Source organism: Oncorhynchus keta, chromosome 24 (genome assembly GCF_023373465.1).
Source record: "Oncorhynchus keta strain PuntledgeMale-10-30-2019 chromosome 24, Oket_V2, whole genome shotgun sequence".
Classification (NCBI taxonomy): Eukaryota; Metazoa; Chordata; class Actinopteri; order Salmoniformes; family Salmonidae; genus Oncorhynchus; species Oncorhynchus keta.
Window position 1 is genome coordinate 32,760,288 of NC_068444.1, and position 21,596 is coordinate 32,781,883.

The following is a 21,596-nucleotide window of genomic DNA, read 5'->3' on the forward strand; positions in this document are numbered from 1 at the left end:
GATGTAAAAAAGGGTGTAATAACTACATTTGATTGATTTATTATTCATAGGGTAAACTACAGATTTCATCTGGCCTTATATACACAAAACGAAGGACCAGTCTCAGGTAACATTCTGGTCCATAGACAAATGTGTTAATAACGATATGTATGTTTGACAAATAAACTGTATTACATTGTATCTGGACTGTATTAACTAAGTTACTGCATCTGTTGGCAAGAGGAAGGTGAGTGTAGATGCCTTCTGTTGCTTGAAAGAAAGCATGAGATATTTTGTGTCCAGTTAATGTGTGTTGCTGGATGACTTCAGGTACTGGTTTGCCTAGTCTTTTTTTTTTTTTTTTTTAAAAAAAAAAAAAAAAAAGAATTATACATTTATTTTTGCTTTTTTTGTTAACAAACAGAATTAAATAAAAGTTGCTTTTTGAAAATCATGGAATAATTTTCTCACTACCTCTTGGACCTCACTGTATGAAGTCTGCACGGATAGATCGCTTTCCGGACCCAGGCTAAACCTTACTGCCCAACCATAGAAGCTGAGACGATCTGGGGTACCATCTCTAGTAGGCTGGCTCTGATGTCCTCCAGGACCCTCTGGAGGGGAGCCACCACGGGGCTGACATGCTGCTCTACCCACTCCTGAGCTGTGGAGGCTGGGTACAGACGCACCATCTCCTTCTTCACCATCGCCACTCTCTGCTCCACAAGAGCCAACAATCTGGGGGAGAGGAGGGTGGTTGAAAGAAACACGGGTGAGCACATTTCTTTTTGTTTAGGGGGAGGGTTGTTCGGGTTCATTTAAAAAAACAACTATATGAGGGAGTGAAAAACCTTTCTTAGCGTGTAAACGGTGGTGGAAAACAAACATTCAGATGCTTACGTCATGGCTTGACACTGTAACTGCTGAGCAATAAGTGGGCTGACTATCTTTCTCCGTCTGTGGTAAGGAGTGAACCAGCCTCTCACAAACCTGAGAACCACAGAGCAATATGTGTCAAGGTTAGAGAGCTCTTTAATTCAAAGATTTTACAGGAGTAATCAAGAAATCATTAAGTGTGCCTTTATTGCAGTGGTCATAAAGCCTCTTCCTAGAGTGCTACAGGGTGTACAGGCTTTAGTTCCAGCCCATGTGGCTGCTGGCTTCACTCACATGTTGTCTTCAAAATGGCGGAGTTCTTCTGACTGCAGTATTGCTGTTAGTTCCACAACCAGCTCTGCCAACCTCCTCCCTGGAAACAGCACGGAGTCACCTGTAGTGGAGCTAGGGCAGGGCACAGAGAGACAGACACTTTTAGGATTAAAAACACAATCCCCTTATAACAGAGGAGCATTTTCTGTTATGAAGGGTCTCACCTTTCCATGGTTTCTACCTCTACAGAAGAGATGCCCAAAGTCTTTGTCACCCTGCTCTGAGCCTCCGGGCTGAACTGGCCTGTAGCACACACAGAACCACCATCAACACGGGTCAGGTGCCATTACAATACCTCAAGGATCACATCAAAGTGTATATGGAGAAAAATATTGACCATGTGTGAGTGTCTGTAGACTGGAGGCCAGGGAGGGCAGAGCTAGGGGCAGCAACTCACACAGCACAGACAGGTGGTCATATCTATTGTTGAAATAAGATTATTAAATAGATTATGGCTAAATCAGAACATCATACATTTCGGCACAAACATCCCATGATTTACACAAAAGTCTAAATCATACAATGCGTCAGACAAGTCTGATTTTGCCCCATGACACAATAATTTAGATGAAAACAAGTGAATTCTCTCCATTTCACCTCTGCCAGCCAGTGAGGGCGATGCCCAGCATGTGTATGCCTTCAGGCAGGGCTGCTGCCACCTGTAGCCACTGTAGATGGTTGTCCACATGCCTCTGTGTGCTGGTCACACAGGTGTGGACATTAGTAGAGCCTTTGAAGGCACTGGCTGCCCACAGTTCTGACAGCCCTGCACCACTGTACCTCTCCAATAGATATACTGGAGAGGGGAAAGGAGATGGGAAACATTGACATTAAGCACAAATAGACAAACACTATGTGCATAGTGAAACTGTTCTAGTAAAACCACTAGTTCTTACCCGTGTTTTTCACATCTAGGGTGGGGTTGTAGTCCCACAGCATCAACTGGACCAATCCTACTAAACCACTGCCTGGCAAACAGGTAAAAGCAGCAAATTTTAGTGGATTGCAAACTTTTCTGGCCCATAGACTACTTTCAGGCTAAAACATTGAAATGATTGTTTGTGTAACTTTGCAGAACTATCACTTTAAGAGCCTGTACCCTGACCTTTCAGTGTGTCGTGGTCCATCCCTCTCAACATGTCGTCCCACATGATCATGTTGAGGTTTGGCCACGCCTCCCTGACGCCCTTTGCTACCCTGGTCACATGACTGAGGAACAGCTGCTGTACTGTACGGCCAGGTGTGCTCAGCCAGCGTCTAGACTCCTCTCCCTCACCTAGGAGGTACACCTGAGGACGCATGGGGGGGCTTACAATTAAAGTGGTGTCATGCATTGTTCATCATTAGATAGTTATTTCAATCTTGTATGCATCTCAATATGGCTTCCTTTCCCCATCTCCTCCCCTTCGTCTGCAATTTTTTTTTGAATTCCAAAAGGCCTCACCTCGTCAGCTCCAATGTGCAGGCTGGTGCTGCCTGGGTGGAGCTCCACCACCTGGCGAAGCATCTCCTCTACCAGCCTCAAACCCTCCTCTCTGTGGGGGTTCAGAGTGCCCAGGCAGTGGCCCACCTCCCTCAGCCCCCACAATGACTTGTGCTTCAACACAAACTGAGAGAGAGGGGGGGTGGGGTGGGGGTGAGACGTTCTGTGAGAGAGTGAGTGATAAAGGAGGCAAAGAAAGACAAGAATATCAAAGATACTAAGACAATACACCCACATGCAACAACATAAATTGGCCTCAATCTCTCTGATTATTAAGTGGGGTATGATATGAACAGGTGGGAGGCAGATATGTGTTCCCCCTCTCTCACCTCCATGTGTCCAAACGTCTGCACCAGAGGAATGACCTCTAACCCTTGGGACTTGGCCACTTCCTGAATGGACAGGACCTCCTCACGACTGCAGCAGAGAGAGGAGAATCATTACCTGTCAGGAAGAACCATTTTTTTTCTCACTTTCTAGCGAGGCCAAGATAGTGATGTTCGAGGATAAGAGTTGATATCAGTGATTGGCTTTAGGCCAACCTGTATGGTGGATGTGTATAGCCCAACCTGTACGGTGAATGCTGAGTGGATTGCAGCACCTTCAGCTCGCCTTCATAGGGGAACATGTCTTCATACTCCACCAATATACCGTCAGCACCCAGACCAGAAAAAAGACCAATCAGCTGGAGAGAGGGAACGGTCATGTCAGACAGACATTTACATTTAAGTCATTTAGCAGACGCTCTTATCCAGAGCGACTTACAAATTGGTGCATTCACCTTATGACATCCAGTGGAACAGCCACTTTACAATAGTGCATCTAAATCTTTTAAGGGGGGGTGAGAAGGATTACTTTATCCTATCCTAGGTATTCCTTAAAGAGGTGGGGTTTCAGGTGTCTCCGGAAGGTGGTGATTGACTCCGCTGTCCTGGCGTCGTGAGGGAGTGTGTTCCACCATTGGGGAGCCAGAGCAGCGAACAGTTTTGACTGGGCTGAGCGGGAACTGTACTTCCTCAGTGGTAGGGAGGCGAGCAGGCCAGAGGTGGATGAACGCAGTGCCCTTGTTTGGGTGTAGGGCCTGATCAGAGCCTGGAGGTACTGAGGTGCCGTTCCCCTCACAGCTCCGTAGGCAAGCACCATGGTCTTGTAGCGGATGCGAGCTTCAACTGGAAGCCAGTGGAGAGAGCGAAGGAGCGGGGTGACGTGAGAGAACTTGGGAAGGTTGAACACCAGACGGGCTGCGGCGTTCTGAATGAGTTGTAGGGGTTTAATGGCACAGGCAGGGAGCCCAGCCAACAGCGAGTTGCAGTAATCCAGACGGGAGATGACAAGTGCCTGGATTAGGACCTGCGCCGCTTCCTGTGTGAGGCAGGGTCGTACTCTGCGGAGTACAGACCTCTTGCATTCAACACACAAATAAGGAAGAGATAGGTGAGCAGTGCTATTACCTTGTGCAGGTAATCAATTCTAGGAGGTGCTCCTTTCAGATCCAGGTGAACCAGCTTCTTCCCCTTGGGCCATGCTGGTAAAGCATCCATTGTAGCTGAAATCTGGAGAGCAGCAAGTAAATTACTATGTACAACGATCATGCATAAATTACCATTACAATACAATGCTCGACTTTTGATAATGAAAGGAGTAGCCTACTATACAAACGTTGCCTTTACATTCATACAATTTGCATTTAGGCTGAACCAGGTCAGGTCTGGTCAGAGAAGACGATGAATTTGACGAGTCGCCTTTCTAGCCCAGAAAGCTACCATGTTTGTTTCCATTAGACCGCTCTGAAAGCATTATAATGTCAAAATACGTTAGTTACTCACAAAATATGGCGTTTCGCTGAGCAACTATCTGTATTTACTGCAGTCCCGCCCTGTATCTAAATACAAATGTACAAGCAACCGAAAATATTCCTTGTCAGGAAAGAATCGTTATTGTTTTTGACCAAGTGCTCATGCGCCAAATCCATCGCAGGGAAGTTTTCTTCTTCGATTAAGTTTAACGGCGGTTGGCATCCAATATTTATCGTGCATTACCGCCACCAAAAAGGAAACTCCGTAAACTACTCTGTGCGCGGCAGTAAAGACTGATTTTATTGATAGAGGTGGACTTGGTAAAAAATAATACAGATTCTTTCCAGACTTTCTAATTTTTGTCGGTTGCCTGTACATTTTTATTTACTGGTAGACCTGTTTTGCAAGTACAAACCAGGCACCTGTTGTTCACAAGCTTATCTGCCGTAGACTGTAGAAAATATGAACGATGACGTCACCCCATACGATTGCGTCTCCTATCAGAATACTTAGTAGCGCACTTGAAGATCAGGAAGTGCCATTTCAGCATGCTACCATCTTCCAAGTCTGGGTATCTGCAGCTCAATATCTGACAGAGCTCTAGAGTTCTACTGTGGAGATGGGAGAACATACCAGAAGGACAACTATCTCTGCAGCATTCCACCAATCAGGCCTTTATGGTAGAGTGGCCAGACGGAAGCCACTCCTCAGTAAAATACACATTACAGCCTGCTTGGAGTTTGCCAAAAGGCACCTAAAGACTCTCAGACCATGAGAAACAAGATTCTCTGGTCTAATTAAACCAAGATTGAAGTCTTTGGCCTGAATGCCAAGCATTACGTCTGGAGGAAACCTGGCACCATCCCTACGGTGAAGCATGGTGGTGGCAGCATCATGCTGTAAGGATGTTTTTTAGCTGCAGGGACTGGGAGACTAGTCAGGATCGAGGGAAAGATGAATGGAGCAAAGTACAGAGAGATCCTTGATGAAAACCTGTTCCAGAGCACTCAGGTCCTCTGACTGGGGCAAAGGTTCACCTTCCAACAGGACAACAACCTTAAGCACACAGCCAAGACAATGGAGGAGTGGCTTCGGGATAAGTCTCTGAATGTCCTTGAGTGGCCCAGCCAGAGCCAGGACTTGAACCCGATTAAACATCTCTGGAGAGACCTAAAATATAGAGGTGCACAACACTCCCCATCCTACCTGACAGATCTTGAGAGGATCTGCAGAGAAGAATGGGAGAAACTCCCCCAAATACAGGTGTGCCAAGCTGATAGAGTCATACTCAAGAAGACTCGAGGCTGTAATCGCTGCCAAAAGTGCTTCAACAAAGTACTGAATAAAGTGTCTGAATACTTATGGAAATTAGATATTTCAATTTTTTATTTCTAAAAAACCTAAACCTGTTTTTGCTTTGTCATTATGGAGTATTGTGTGTAGATAAGGGACAAAAAAACAATTAAATTCATTTTAGAATAAGGCTGTAATGTTAAAAAAATGTAGAAAAAGTCAAGGTCTCTGAATACTTTCCAAATGTACTGTACATGTGATGTTAAATCTATTGGCCGTTAGCTTGTTGGCCTCGTTGGGTCCTTCCCTGGCTTCCAGATTGGTACCACTACTGCCTCCTTCCAGCTGCCTGTGGGTTTCCCCTCCTCCCACACTCTGTTGTCCAACACCAATACTTTACCCAGTGCCTCATCACTAAGATGGGCCAACATAACATAGCACACCTCATCTTTCCCAAGTGAAGTTAACCAAGACTTACCTATTGCCCTGTTCATCTCTGCCATGGTAAATGGTGCATTCAACACATCATTTACATCCTCCCTCCTATCCAGCACTCCATGGTGTTCCTCTCTCGTTTTCTCTCTGCCCCTCCTCTGACAAATTTGCAGAGCTACAGTATGCACTTGGACAAATGCCTTGGCCATCATCTCTGCCTTATCTGTTACTGCCACCTCCTCCCCACTCGTCAACACTGGATAATCCCACTCCCTTCTGACCCCACTCATCCCCCACACTTCTCCCACAATTGACGCCCTCCCAATGGCGTCACAGAACCGACGCCAACATGGCCTCTTTGCCTGACGGATAGTTCTCCTCACCAGGGCCTGCTTATACTGAATCAGGTGTTGGAAGTTGTGTGTGCTTTGCAGTACTCTAAATGCCCTGTTACTAATCAAATCAAATCAAATCAAATTTATTTATATAGCCCTTCGTACATCAGCTGATATCTCAAAGTGCTGTACAGAAACCCAGCCTAAAACCCCAAACAGCAAACAATGCAGGTGTAAAAGCACGGTGGCTAGGAAAAACTCCCTAGAAAGGCCAAAACCTAGGAAGAAACCTAGAGAGGAACCGGGCTATGTGGGGTGGCCAGTCCTCTTCTGGCTGTGCCGGGTAGAGATTATAACAGAACATGACCAAGATGTTCAAATGTTCATAAATGACCAGCATGGTCGAATAATAATAAGGCAGAACAGTTGAAACTGGAGCAGCAGCAGTCAGGTGGAATGGGGACAGCAAGGAGCCATCATGTCAGGTAGTCCTGGGGCACTGTCCTAGGGCTCAGGTCCTCCGAGAGAGAGAGAAAGAAAGAGAGAATTAGAGAGAGCATATGTGGGGTGGCCAGTCCTCTTTTGGCTGTGCCGGGTGGAGATTATAACAGAACGTGGCCAAGATGTTCAAATGTTCATAAATGACTAGCATGGTTGAATAATAGTAAGGCAGAACAGTTGAAACTGGAGCAGGAGCATGGCCAGGTGGACTGGGGACAGCAAGGAGTCCTCATGTCAGGTAGTCCTGGGACATGGTCCTAGGGCCCAGGCCAGTTGAAACTGGAGCAGCAGCATGGCCAGGTGGACTGGGGACAGCAAGGAGTCATCATGTCAGGTAGTCCTGGGGCATGGTCCTAGGGCTCAGGTCCTCCGAGAGAGAGAAAGAAAGAGAGAAGGAGAGAATTAGAGAACGCACACTTAGATTCACACAGGACACCGAATAGGACAGGAGAAGTACTCCAGATATAACAAACTGACCCTAGCCCCCGACACAAACTACTGCAGCATAAATACTGGAGGCTGAGACAGGAGGGGTCAGGAGACACTGTGGCCCCATCCGAGGACACCCCCGGACAGGGCCAAACAGGAAGGATATAACCCCACCCACTTTGCCAAAGCACAGCCCCCACACCACTAGAGGGATATCTTCAACCACCAACTTACCATCCTGAGACAAGGCCGAGTATAGCCCACAAAGATCTCCGCCACGGTACAACCCAAGGGGGGCAACCCAGACAGGCCGACCACAACAGTGAATCAACCCACCCAGGTGACGCACCCCCAGGGACGGCACGAGAGAGCCCCAGCAAGCCAGTGACTCAGCCCCGTAACAGGGTTAGAGGCAGAGAATCCCAGTGGAAAGGGGGAACCGGCCAGGCAGAGACAGCAAGGGCGGTTCGTTGCTCCAGAGCCTTTCCGTTCACCTTCCCACTCCTGGGCCAGACTACACTCAATCATATGACCCACTGAAGAGATGAGTCTTCAGTAAAGACTTAAAGGTTGAGACCGAGTTTGCGTCTCTGACATGGGTAGGCAGACCGTTCCATAAAAATGGAGCTCTATAGGAGAAAGCCCTGCCACCAGCTGTTTGCTTAGAAATTCTAGGGACAATTAGGAGGCCTGCGTCTTGTGACCGTAGCGTACGTGTAGGTATGTACGGCAGGACCAAATCAGAGAGGTAGGTAGGAGCAAGCCCATGTAATGCTTTGTAGGTTAGCAGTAAAACCTTGAAATCAGCCCTTGCTTTGACAGGAAGCCAGTGTAGAGAGGCTAGCACTGGAGTAATATGATCAATTTTTTGGTTCTAGTCAGGATTCTAGCAGCCGTATTTAGCACTAACTGAAGTTTATTTAGTGCTTTATCCGGGTAGCCGGAAAATAGAGCATTGCAGTAGTCTAACCTAGAAGTGACAAAAGCATGGATTAATTTTTCTGCATCATTTTTGGACAGAAAGTTTCTGATTTTTGCAATGTTACGTAGATGGAAAAAAAGCTGTCCTCGAAATGGTCTTGATATGTTCTTCAAAAGAGAGATCAGGGTCCAGAGTAACGCCGAGGTCCTTCACAGTTTTATTTGAGACGACTGTACAACCATTAAGATTAATTGTCAGATTCAACAGAAGATCTCTTTGTTTCTTGGGACCTAGAACAAGCATCTCTGTTTTGTCCGAGTTTAATAGTAGAAAGTTTGCAGCCATCCACTTCCTTATGTCTGAAACACATGCTTCTAGCGAGGGCAATTTTGGGGCTTCACCATGTTTCATTGAAATGTACAGCTGTGTGTCATCCGCATAGCAGTGAAAGTTTACATTATGTTTTCGAATAACATCCCCAAGAGGTAAAATATATAGTGAAAACAATAGTGGTCCTAAAACAGAACCTTGAGGAACACCGAAATGTACAGTTGATTTGTCAGAGGACAAACCATTCACAGAGACAAACTGATATCTTTCCGACAGATAAGACCTAAACCAGGCCAGAACATGTCCGTGTAGACCAATTTGGGTTTCCAATCTCTCCAAAAGAATGTGGTGATCGATGGTATCAAAAGCAGCACTAAGGTCTAGGAGCACGAGGACAGATGCAGAGCCTCGGTCCGATGCCATTAAAATGTCATTTACCACCTTCACAAGTGCCGTCTCAGTGCTATGATGGGGTCTAAAACCAGACTGAAGCATTTCGTATACATTGTTTGTCTTCAGGAAGGCAGTGAGTTGCTGCGCAACAGCCTTCTCTAAAATCTTTGAGAGGAATGGAAGATTCGATATAGGCCGATAGTTTTTATATTTTCTGGGTCAAGGTTTGGCTTTTTCAAGAGAGGCTTTATTACTGCCACTTTTAGTGAGTTTGGTACACATCCAGTGGATAGAGAGCCGTTTATTATGTTCAACATAGGAGGGCCAAGCACAGGAAGCAGCTCTTTCAGTAGTTTAGTTGGAATAGGGTCCAGTATACAGCTTGAAGGTTTAGAGGCCATGATTATTTTCATCATTGTGTCAAGAGATATAGTACTAAAACACTTGAGCGTCTCTCTTGATCCTAGGTCCTGGCAGAGTTGTGCAGACTCAGGACAACTGAGGTTTGGAGGAATACGCAGGTTTAAAGAGGAGTCCGTAATTTGCTTTCTAATAATCATAATCTTTTCCTCAAAGAAGTTCATGAATTTATCACTGCTAAAGTGAAAGTCATCCTCTCTTGGGGAATGCTGCTTTTTAGTTAGCTTTGCCACAGTATCAAAAAGGAATTTCGGATTGTTCTTATTTTCCTCAATTAAGTTAGAAAAATAGGACGATCGAGCAGCAGTAAGGGCTCTTCGGTACTGCAGGGTACCGTCCTTCCAAGCTAGTCGGAAGACTTCCAGTTTGGTGTGGCGCCATTTCCGTTCCAATTTTCTGGAAGCTTGCTTCAGAGCTCGGGTATTTTCTGTGTACCATGGAGCTAGTTTCTTATGAGACATTTTTTTAGTTTTTAGGGGTGCAACTGCATCTAGGGTATTGCGCAAGGTTAAATTGAGATCCTCAGTTAGGTGGTTAACGGATTTTTGTCCTCTGGCGTCCTTGGGTAGGCAGAGGGAGTCTGGAAGGGCATCAAGGAATCTTTGTGTTGTCTGTGAATTTATAGCACGACTTTTGATGTTCCTTGGTTGGGGTCTGAGCAGATTATTTGTTGCAATTGCAAACGTAATAAAATGGTGGTCCGATAGTCCAGGATTATGAGGAAAAACATTAAGATCCACAACATTTATTCCATGGGACAAAACTAGGTCCAGCGTATGACTGTGACAGTGAGTGGGTCCAGAGACATGTTGGACAAAACCCACTGAGTCGATGATGGCTCCAAAAGCCTTTTGGAGTGGGTCTGTGGACTTTTCCATGTGAATATTAAAGTCACCAAAGATTAGAATATTATCTGCAATGACTACAAGGTCTGATAGGAATTCAGGGAACTCAGTGAGAAACGCTGTATATGGCCCAGGAGGCCTGTAAACAGTAGCTATAAAAAGTGATTGAGTAGGCTGCATAGATTTCATGACTAGAAGCTCAAAAGACGAAAACGTCATTTTTTTTTTTTGTAAATTGAAATTTGCTATCGTAAATGTTAGCAACACCTCCGCCTTTGCGGGATGCACGGGGGATATGGTCACTAGTGTAGCCAGGAGGTGAGGCCTCATTTAACACAGTAAATTCATCAGGCTTAAGCCATGTTTCAGTCAGGCCAATCACATCAAGATTATGATCAGTGATTAGTTCATTGACTATAATTGCCTTTGAAGTAAGGGATCTAACATTAAGTAGCCCTATTTTGAGATGTGAGGTATCATGATCTCTTTCAGTAATGACAGGAATGGAGGTGGTCTTTATCCTAGTGAGATTGCTAAGGCGAACACCGCCATGTTTAGTTTTGCCCAACCTAGGTCGAGGCACAGACACGGTCTCAATGGTGATAGCTGAGCTGACTACACTGACTATGCTAGTGGCAGACTCCACTATGCTGGCAGGCTGGCTAATAGCCTGCTGCCTGGCCTGCACCCTATTTCATTGTGGAGCTAGAGGAGTTAGAGCCCTGTCTATGTTGGCAGATAAGATGAGAGCACCCCTCCAGCTAGGATGGAGTCCGTCACTCCTCAGCAGGTCAGGCTTGGTCCTGTTTGTGGGTGAGTCCCAGAAAGAGGGCCAATTATCTACAAATTCTATCTTTTGGGAGGGGCAGAAAACAGTTTTCAACCAGCGATTGAGTTGTGAGACTCTGCTGTAGAGCTCATCACTCCCCCTAACTGGGAGGGGGCCAGAGACAATTACTCGATGCCGACACATCTTTCTAGCTGATATGCACGCAGAAGCTATGTTGCGCTTGGTGATCTCTGACTGTTTCATCCTAACATCGTTGGTGCCGACGTGGATAACAATATCTCTATACTCTCTACACTCGCCAGTTTTAGCTTTAGCCAGCACCATCTTCAGATTAGCCTTAACGTCGGTAGCCCTGCCCCGGGTACTACTCCTCACCATAGCCCCACACTCCTCCATCCACTATGGGACTGCTTTCCTCCTTCTCCTCCCTGAACTCTTAGGTATAGCCTCAGTAGCCCCCTCTAACTCACCCAGTTATTCATACTATCCACATCCCCTTTCATATACACACGAGCCATCACCTGCTCACTCCGCACCTGAAACGGATCCCACTTTGCCCTTCCAAACACCTACCTGCCTACTCCCCACACCACATTACCCTACTTCTATCCTGGCCCTCCACCCTCTCCAGCACTTCCAGGTCCAATATCTGACCTGGATTATAGTAGTTCACTACCACTAGCACCCCTCCTCTCCACTAGCACCCCTCCTCTTGGGTAAAAGTTACATTACTGACTACAATTTGACAGGTAACTAACATTTAGAAATTTTCCTACCCAACCCTGCTTACAGAACACCAACAAGCTCCCATCTCTTAACACTTTAGCATTGACAACTCCCCCAATCAAATATTTTATCACAGCCGTTAACCTTATCAGCCTCATCACCCAAACTCTCCCGTTCTCCCTAAAGTTCAGAATCACTTTATGATCTTCCTCACCCCATGCTCCTCTCGCGATTTATCTTTTCCTTCTTTGGCACTTTCTACCTCAACTATATTGCTCTCCTCAAACTTCCTTTTTTCTCCCTTTCCTTTTCCTACTCCCCACTTGATTTTTTACCGCTATGCTCCACACTTCAATTTCTTCTCCATCACCATCTCTGACCCAGTCAGAACATAGCGGTGCCACTCCCTCTCATTGAGTATCTCAAATTGAAGGCCGACCGAGATACTGCAGGCTTCCATTAGCAACTTAGTTATGCTTTTAACTTAGTCTGTGTGTTATTTTAAAGCAATCAGTTCAATGATATACATCTGGTGGAAAATATGCAACTACTTGTACCATGACTGGGTTCGATTCTCTATCATGGGGGATCGTGTTCTTGAAGTAATGCTTACAGTACCTTGATCTGCCATCAAATTAAAATCCTGAATGCGAGAGGGCAGTCTTGCGTCCGTGGTATCTGCCCTCTCATTGGCTAGAATGGTCCCACCTGATCTTTTCTCCTCCCGCCTGCCTTCCATTTTTGAGGATATGTATTTGCATTGTTAGAGCGGTCACTCGACTATCTTGTCAATATAATAGTTCGTATTTGACCACACCCACGAAACGGGAGCAAACGTACCTCAAAAGTTGTTGAAGAGTGTGCACCGTTTTGGGGAAACGTGTTGTTCAGTACAAACCGTCGCGCAACATAGCAAACGATGAACGCACCCAGGCGACATCGCACCAGCGACTACACACCCATCAATGTAAACAGATTGCCGTGCTGATAGTCAGTTGATTGACTTTGACTTGGCCTGCAGAGCAATAGGCTTTCATGATGTGGTCCAATTAAAACGCAGGTTTCATTCTTCAGGAGCCAACCAGATGGACTGTTACGCATTGACCAGGAAGCAATGCCGAGTAGTGGTAATCTGAAATCCACTACTATTTCTGCATGAAAAGAAGTAGCTAGCTATATAGCTTTATGAATGTCCACTGAAAAAGGCTTTGCATTATACAATGACGATACAACGGCGAGGAAATCCAAAAATCCCAGACGCCAACGGGATTGAGAAAAAGATCAAAAGGTAACGTCAACGACATGCATGGTCAGTGCTAGTCTGATTAAACAGGCTGTGTAATACACAATGAATTGATGATATATATACACATCCTGAAACATTGGAGTGCAAAATCGTGTAAATGTTCCTTACACACCAGAATATTGAATAAAATTACATTTGAATGTACTCTACCGGTTGTCTGTGCGGTTTGTTCTAAATTTGAGACAAAATATCCCCAGGAAAGTACTATATTGTTTACCCAACTTCCTAGAGAGCCAGTAGGTTTTGGTTCCGTTCGGCACGGAGGTAAAATTTGTTTTATTGGCTATTCGTTCGGCAGACATAAATACAGAAATGCTGCATATATATATATTGTGTGTGATAATAAAATGGGTGGAAGAGGGAAGTATTTTTTTTCTGTTCTCCTTTCACTGCAGGACAATCAAACCAAACTTCCTCTCTCCTGTCCTCTCCCAGGGGTAATGCTCTGAGGCAGGCGTCTGCATGGCGGGTGTCCCGTGGCTCTCTGCTCGTAGTGGTGGTGGCCCTGGCTGTGGTAGGAACCCTCACCTGGCTCTACCTGGCCTCAGGGGACCCTTACACCACAGAGACCCTGGTCAGACAGGCTGAGGTGGTTGCTCAGACCAGGGTCTACACTGTGGATTGTTCTGAGGACTATGAGAACTACAAACGCTACCCAGGTGGGTTTAAAACAACACATATTTGTATTAAAGCCACAATCTAAAAATGATGCATGCCATATGAAGAGTTTAGTTGAATTAGATGCGTTAGTGCACGGTTAGAATAAAAGCCTGCACACTTTCTTTCCCTAGTTGGGGAATACCCTATAAAACTCCCGCCTACTTCCTGGATCATGTCCCATACTGTTTTTAAGATTATATAATGAAATTCATTAGAACATGGTCATTTTAATATTATATTTGTATTCGTGGATTAGTTTACTTTTACCTGATGCCTTTCATTAATGTTTTAGATTGCTTTTTTGTAATTGGAAACCTTTCAAAAAGCCATTGGGTCGAAGTACATTTTAATCTTGAATCCCATTAAAATCAGTATAGGACATGATCCAGGAAGTAGGCAGGAGGTAGGCTGAAGTTTCTACTGTGATGTTGCAGATGATGTGAGAGACTCTTTTTTTTCTTCCCAGGATGCACTCCCAAAACATGTGGCCGAGCCATCACAGACAACTCGGTGACCAGGGAGGAGGCCATGGCCCTCAGGCGGTGAGGGATTCTATACCATCTTTCGTCTCTGTCCATAGCCCCCCCCCCTCTCTTTTCATTTCTCTGTAACTTATTTCTCTACTCCTGCAGGTTGGCAGAGAGGGGTCTGGCCCTAGCTGGTTCAGATGGAGGGGTGAGTATCTACTTTTAGTAATGCATATTTGAACTTAAACAGGACCTAAAGCTACCATGAACACTGTTGCTCAGATTTCAGTTGTAGCTTCCCTCTGTCTCCACTAGAGGTCAGGGTGGTACAACCATAGATATCTTATTAAATTCTAATTCCTAATTCTATGGGTACAACATCCAAAGTTAAGTTCAGACAGGCTGATACAGTTATTAGTGTGTAATGCTATCGTACCAGGCTGTTTAGTTGACCCCTCACCATTGAGTCTTCCCTCCACCTCCTGTAGATCGGGTCCACAGCCATAATAAATTATTGTTAATGCCCTGTTAAGATACTGTAGTGAGGGTAGTGGAAGAAACAGGGGACATCTGAAAAAATTAACATGATTTATTTACTGGCTAAGAGAGAGCAGAGTATCCCTGGGTAGCTGACACAACTGTTTAATTTGTATCCCGCGACGTGGTTAGCCTCAGTTGCTGGGACCGCTACTATCTGTCCTGGGATACTGCCATACCCTAAAAGTCTAGCCTAACAAAACCTTTCGATATTGCCAAGCAGTTCAATGACTTTCACTAGTAAAGGGGAAACTCAGAAGTGAAATGACAACAGTGAAACATATTTTTGTATGTAAGATCTAAAGGATTGCTATTTTCAATCTGGTCAAGTTTGTGCGGGAGAGGTGAACTATTGTTATCCATCAATAATGATAGGCCAGCAGGTATAGACAGCCTTGATGGGAAAGTATTAAGAATGGTAGCAGACTATTGCCACCCCTATTTGCTAAATCTTTAACCAAAGCCTAAAGGAATGTGTGTGTCCACAGGTGTGGAAGGAAGCTAAGGTAATTCCACTGCCTAAAAATAGTAAAGCACCCTTTGCTGTATCTAACAGCCACCCAATCAGTTTACTGGGAGAATTGTGTTTGACCAAATACAATGCCAGGATGGTATGCTGCTGTATCCCACTGCTGGCTTGCTTCTGAAGCTAAGCAGGGTTGGTCCCTGGATGGGAGACCAGATGCTGTTGGAAGTGGTGTTGGAGAGCCAGTAGGAGGCACTCTTTCCTCTGGTCTAAAAAAAATAATATTCCAATTCCCCAGGGCAGTGATTGGGGACACTACTCTGTGTAGGGTTCCGTCTTTCGGATGGGACGTTAAACGGGTGTCCTGACTCTCTGAGGTCATTAAAGATCCCATGGCACTTATCGTAAGAGTAGGGGTGTTAATTCCCAATCTGGCCCTCAAACTATCATGGCCACCTAATCATCCCCAGCTTACAATTGGCTCATTCATCCCCCTCCTCTCCCCGGTAACTATTCCCCAGGTTGTTGCTGTAAATGCTATGGCTTTACATCAACTGCCATCACATGGTTGGAGAGTTATTTATCCAATAGAACCCAGAGTGTTATTCAGTGGAAGCTTCTTTAACATCCGATGTGTACAGTGCGGTGTCCCCCAGGGCAGTTTCTTTGGGCCGTTACTCTTCTCTATTTTTACAAATGCTTTGCCACTGGTCTTACACAAAATTAGAACGACTACGTATGCAGATAATTCCACACTACATGTCACCACCCAAAGTCGGTGAGCTCACTGAAATTCTAAATAGGGAGTTATAGTTCAATCAGAATGGGTGATTAATAATAAACTGGTCTTAAACACATCTACTAATAGCATTGTATTTGGTACACACTTTCTCTAAAGACCTAAACGTCAACTGGAGTTGTACATAAAGGGTGTGAACATTGAGCAAGTTCAGGAAGCTAAACTCACTATGTATAACAGTGGATGGTCAATTATCATGGGCAAGTCATATTGACAAAGCTGTTGTGAGGATGGGGAGGGGTATGTATATTATAAAAATATGTTCTGCTTTTTTTGACACATCTACTGTACTAGTTGTTCAGGATCTGGTCTTGTTCCATCTTTATTACTGTCCAGTAACATGGTCAAGTGCAGCAAAGAAAGACCTAGCAAAGCTGCAGCTGGCTCAAAACAGAGTAGCACACCTTGCCTTTAACTGCACATGCATAACTAACATCAGCAACATGCATGCCAGTCTTTCCTGGTTGAAGGTTGATGAGAAATTAACTTCTTCTCCTAGTTTTTATGATGAAAATTACTGTAATGAAAGTTCCAGATTGTGTGCATAATCAAATAACATTCAGCTCAGACACCCAGACATACCCCTCAAGACATGCCACCAGGGGTCTCTTCACACTCCCCAAGTCCAAAACAAATTTACTGCAACGCACAGTATTATACAGAGGCATGATCCCATGGAAGCAAATCTCCAAATTACTTTAAAAAACAACAACAATCAAACAAAATGTCATGGCAGGAACTGTGAGGGGAGACACACAGACCCATGCCTATATATTGTTGTTTTTAGATGTATATGTGTATATCTCTCATTGTATTTTAATGTAGTGTGTGACTGTAGTCCTTGTCTGACTGTCCTTGTCTATCAGTGTGTTGTTACTTGTCATGTTCTGTGTTTTTTTTTACAAGTGTGAACGCGAGTGTGAGCTGATGCGGTATGTGTCTCTCCAGTGTGTGTATGTATGGTGGAGACTCACTCTCGTATGCTGGCGGAGTAAGAGAACTGGGGGAAGTGCACTGGCTGGTTGGGGTCCTCAGGAAGAATAGCTGCTGCTTCTGCAAAAGCTAATGGGGATCTGAATAAACCAATAAACAACAATAACAAATGAAGGGCAGAGAAGTAGACTGAAATAAGTTCTAATAATGAGCTTATTCTCATTTTTTTTGGCCTCTCCAGGCTTCCATCCTGGACCTGCACTCTGGGGCTCTGTCGATGGGGAAGCAGTTTGTCAACATCTACAGGTGAGGAGGAGTGAAGTTCTCCCTCTCCTCTCGCTATCTCTCTGATCCAGTGTCTTTTCCCCTTTTAAATTCATACTAATGATCCTAATTAAATAGTACTTTTCATTACAAACAAGAATTTCAAAGTCACTTTGAAAACAGAAACAAATGTATAGATCTGGCAGTTCATGGTTGGTCGTCTTCCACAGCTTCAGATGTCGCGAGGCAGTTCGGAAAGGCAGTCAGCAGCTTGAGCGGAGGGAGTATCGATGATACAGACAGGCAGGGAGAAATGTCACTCAGATAGACAAGCCCAGAGCTCTTCATCAGGCATGCCGTCTCCTCCTCCATAGACTCACTGGATTATCCACTCTCAAAGTGCATCACCCACCTGGCTGATACTTTGGTGGCTGTAAAAGTGCCAGAAAAGACCACCACACCTCGACAGTAGTCTGGAACAGTCCCGTATGTGGCGAGCCTCTGCCATTCCTTCAAACCCCAGTCCATATCTTTCCAGAAATATTTACAGAGCTCTCTGCCCAGGCGACCTCATGGTGCCATGGCAACCACAGAACCCCTGGGTATACCGGTATGGATCCACATACTGGTATATATGCGGTAAAGAGGTCAATGGGATAGAAGAAGGACGCCGGATTGGCGTACATTCAACACATCTAATTGAACAAAGTGGATCTTTGTAAAAATCTGTAGTGATTGATGTATTATAACAGGCCCACAATGTGATCACTAAAGTCCAATTTGGATATACAGTATTTGGCTGTTTTCGCTCCATAACATTTAGAAGTGGTTACTTTTCAGGTTTCGAAGAAGTGACTGATAAATGCTAACTCCCGTTTCTTATAAGCTGGTAGCATAGCTAGAGTACAGAAATCAGTGGAGGTTGTCAAAGTGGTTTTTTAACTGCAATGCAGCTGATTGGTGATGATGACATGAACATGTGTTGGGGTTGACATCCATACAAGCCTTGTACCTTGTTTTACCTCAACATAGTGTGAAATACACATAAACAGTAGCCCAAATGTTTAGGCACAGTTTTGCTGCGGGGCAATGAGGAGATTCGGTATCATTCCCCCACGGTGTCTTTCTCCCACCTGTTTCCATGGCATTTACATTTTTGGGTTGAGTTCCATTGAGCTCTTTACCAGATCCATGTACCGTCTATAAAGGTATTTTGATACAATGCTAAATAAATGTGAAGTTCTACTAATGTAATTACTTCACTGTCAGTTTTGTCCTAGTTTGGTTGAGTGTAAAACCAACCGAACAGAGAAAGCCCATTCACTACTAACTGAACCATTAATCTCACTCACTCCATCAGTCTTCTGAAACTGTGGCATCTCCTGCAATCCGCCTGCTTCTTTATCCTGCCCTCTTTGGAAAGCTGCTCTGTCATGGCCTCTTGGGTAATTGTGCAGTGTACTGTGCTGTCTGTGTGTTGCTGGACCGTAATGTATGCTAATGGCCCGGTTCTGTTCTGCTCTCTATGCCTGCGCGGCTGACAGGTACTTTGGGGAGCAGATAACAGATGTATTCTCTGAAGAGGACTTCCGACTCTACAGGTAGGTGTGTGCTTGTGTGCGTGTTTTTAGGGCTGCATGATTCGTCAATTTCAGATCTAAATTGACATGTGCAATATCCATATTCTCCTTTCATTAACACTCCATTAATACAACAAAAACTACACTATGGTACCGCTTCCAATGAGATGCGCTAGACGCCGTTCAGTAATTCTCTACATGCACAGAGGAAGCTGACCAATCACACTCTGCATGGCATGCATATACTGGCCAATCACAACTGTCCCTGCTTAGAGCGCGCAGTTCTATATTGTAGAGCTCCGCCCCTATTGGTTTACCGTGCTGCCAAGGCAGCATCACCTGAGAAAATGTAATTATGCACACACCTTCAGACTATGAGAGTACATGTACCCCTATACACTGAGTAGGGCAAACATTAGGAACACCTTCCTAATACTGAGTTGCATTCCCAATGGATTCTGAAAGGTGTCGAAAGCGTTCCACAGGGATGCTGGCCCATGTTGACTCCAATTCTTCCCACAGTTTTCAAGCTAGTTGGATGTCCTTTGGGTGGTGGACCATTCTTGATACACACAGGAAATTGTTGAGTGTGAACAGCCCAGCAGCGTTGCAGTTCTTTAAAAAACTTTTTTTTTTACCTTTATTTAACTAGGCAAGTCAGTTAAGAACAAATTCTTATTTTCAATGACGGCCTAGGAACAGTGGGTTAACTGCCTGTTCAGTGGCAGAACGACACATTTGTACCTTGTCAGCTCGGGGGTTTGAACTTGCAACCTTCCGGTTACTAGACCAACGCTCTAACCACTAGGCTACCCTGCCGCCCCATGCACAGGAAGTTGACACAAACCAGTGAGCCTGGGACCTACTACCATACCCCATTCAAAGACAATAACATATTTTGTCTTGCCCATTCACCCTCTGAATGGCACATGTACACAATCCATGCCTCAGTTGTCTCGAGGCTTAAAAATCCTTCTTTAACCTCTCATCTACACTGATTTGAAGTGAATTTAACAAGTGACGCCAATAGGGGATCCTAGCATTCCCCTGGATTCACCTGGTCAGTCTGTCATGAAAGAGCAGGTGTTCTTAATGTTTTATATACTCTGTGTATATTGAGGCTACTTCACTTCAGTCAGCCTCAGTTATTTTTAGTGCGACTTGATGCTGTAGAGCCATAGAAGAAGAGAAGTTGATGAAACCGTCGTAGTATATGAAGTCACCCTACGCCGTCATGAGTACGATGGGAGTTCGGGCCCTCAGTGTTCCGTGTCAGTGAGCTCGGGACTGACAGCTGTTTCTTTTTTACGACTGTTCCACCAGATATATGGGACCATCAGATCATGATATTTTGTTATGTCACACAGAGGCTTGGTGATTGTCGAGGCCGGGAGTGTTGGAAAGATTTTTCAAATACTGAGGAACTATCGTTTGCGATGGATGTTAAAAAAACAGACTTCGTTTACAATGTGTGAGTGGAAGAAATAATGACTCAGAAGCTCAGTGTATTAGTTGTGGACTTGGGCCACAGTAGGTAGGCCTACTTCCATGCATGCTCAGGCCTACGCGCTCCCTCAACGTTTTCAAGACCGAGAAACCAGACACATGCTCATTGCTCGCGGAGCACTCCAAAGAAAATACAATGAAAAGATTGACAACTCGTAATGGTTACGAAACAAAATAACTTGTTTCTCACAATTTTAGCAGGTAGTGAACTCCGCAAACAACTCTTCCACTCCGAGAATGGTAAAATGACTGTAATTAATACATGTATTAACAGAAAGCTACGTAACCAAATGACGAGGGATTAACGGTACATTTACTAGGCCTACTGGGGATCTATGTAATGTGTTGAATTCATACAAAAGAAACCATCAAAGGGCAAACGATTAACACAATGTAAAAAGGAATGGGCAAGAATTGACGGGAGACGGCTGAGCGCATTCTGAAGAGAGGAGGTATATGTTTTATGGAGAGGGACACGTCATAGCTTCGCCACACGCCCTTTTGTAATTGTTCCTGCCATTCACAAGAGTGTCCGCTCTCCAACAGACACTCTCAATGGAGATTCCTATGCTCAATGACACCATGTTCATCTTGTTCTGGGCTCCTGACCCTATAATAAAAACCCACACTACCGAGTCCAAAGGATCGGCAATGTGGCACTCCTTGCAGCGTTGCTGTCCAAGTCATTGACGGGGAAGGATGCTATCACGGGGAAGGTGGATTAAGTAGCTTGGATTTCTGGCGCTGTCCTTCATTTGAATCAAGTCTCTGCAATATGTGCTGGGCGGCACCTGTGGCTCTCTCTCACTGCCATGAAGGAGCTAGAGTGGAACGAGTTGCTCACCGCACCTATCTCCAAGAAGGCTCTTTTCGGAGCTGCTGTGGTGGAGGCGATGGAGCGCATTGGGAAATCGGTGGAGGGGAGGAAGCAACTGGCCAAACATCTGCCCTTGGTGACGTCAGCCTTACAGCATTGACGGCCATCTTGTCATCCTCATCTCAGAGACCAGGGTCTACAGTCCATTACCGAGCCCGGCGCTAGGCTCCAAACAACACTCCTGCTGTCCCAGCTACCCCTGCGCCGCCAGCTGACCCAGATGCGACGCCGTGTTTGACACAACGCGGGGGAGCGGATAGGGGAACAGACTCTGTGCAGTTTTACCTCTATTCCCCACGCTCCTGTTGGAGGAGA

The 21,596-nt window shown here is 45.1% G+C and overlaps 2 protein-coding genes across 5 annotated transcripts in view; one reads left to right on the forward strand and one right to left on the reverse strand.

Annotated features, from left to right (window-relative positions):
• Nucleotides 1-23: 23 nt before the first annotated feature.
• hexdc (hexosaminidase (glycosyl hydrolase family 20, catalytic domain) containing) lies at nt 24-5,786 on the reverse strand. Of its 4 annotated transcripts, none has more exons than XM_052478172.1 (13): nt 4,498-5,786; nt 4,123-4,224; nt 3,241-3,356; nt 3,001-3,088; nt 2,633-2,797; nt 2,294-2,477; nt 2,085-2,156; nt 1,786-1,984; nt 1,526-1,608; nt 1,353-1,431; nt 1,150-1,260; nt 880-969; nt 24-717 (listed from the first exon to the last, which is right to left on the reverse strand). In XM_052478172.1, exons 2-13 carry the CDS (start codon nt 4,210-4,212, stop codon nt 516-518), a joined length of 1,479 nt encoding a protein of 492 aa, XP_052334132.1. In that variant the 5' UTR covers nt 4,213-4,224; nt 4,498-5,786; the 3' UTR covers nt 24-515. The 4 variants fall into 4 exon arrangements, with proteins under 4 accessions (XP_052334132.1, XP_052334131.1, XP_052334133.1 ...); XM_052478171.1 differs by lacking the exon at nt 4,498-5,786 and adding an exon at nt 4,350-4,489; XM_052478173.1 differs by lacking the exon at nt 4,498-5,786 and adding an exon at nt 4,350-4,488 and having other exon boundaries at nt 3,001-3,115.
• Nucleotides 5,787-12,870: 7,084 nt separating this feature from the next.
• uts2r2 (urotensin-2 receptor 2) overlaps nt 12,871-21,596 on the forward strand; it is a 33,153-nt gene continuing 24,427 nt past the window's right edge. The window contains exons 1-6 of the mRNA XM_035734491.2: nt 12,871-13,174; nt 13,628-13,851; nt 14,319-14,394; nt 14,485-14,527; nt 17,296-17,360; nt 18,863-18,919. Coding sequence (XP_035590384.1) covers nt 13,107-13,174; nt 13,628-13,851; nt 14,319-14,394; nt 14,485-14,527; nt 17,296-17,360; nt 18,863-18,919 — 533 coding nt within the window. The 5' untranslated portion in view covers nt 12,871-13,106. The remainder of the gene's footprint in view (nt 13,175-13,627; nt 13,852-14,318; nt 14,395-14,484; nt 14,528-17,295; nt 17,361-18,862; nt 18,920-21,596) is intronic.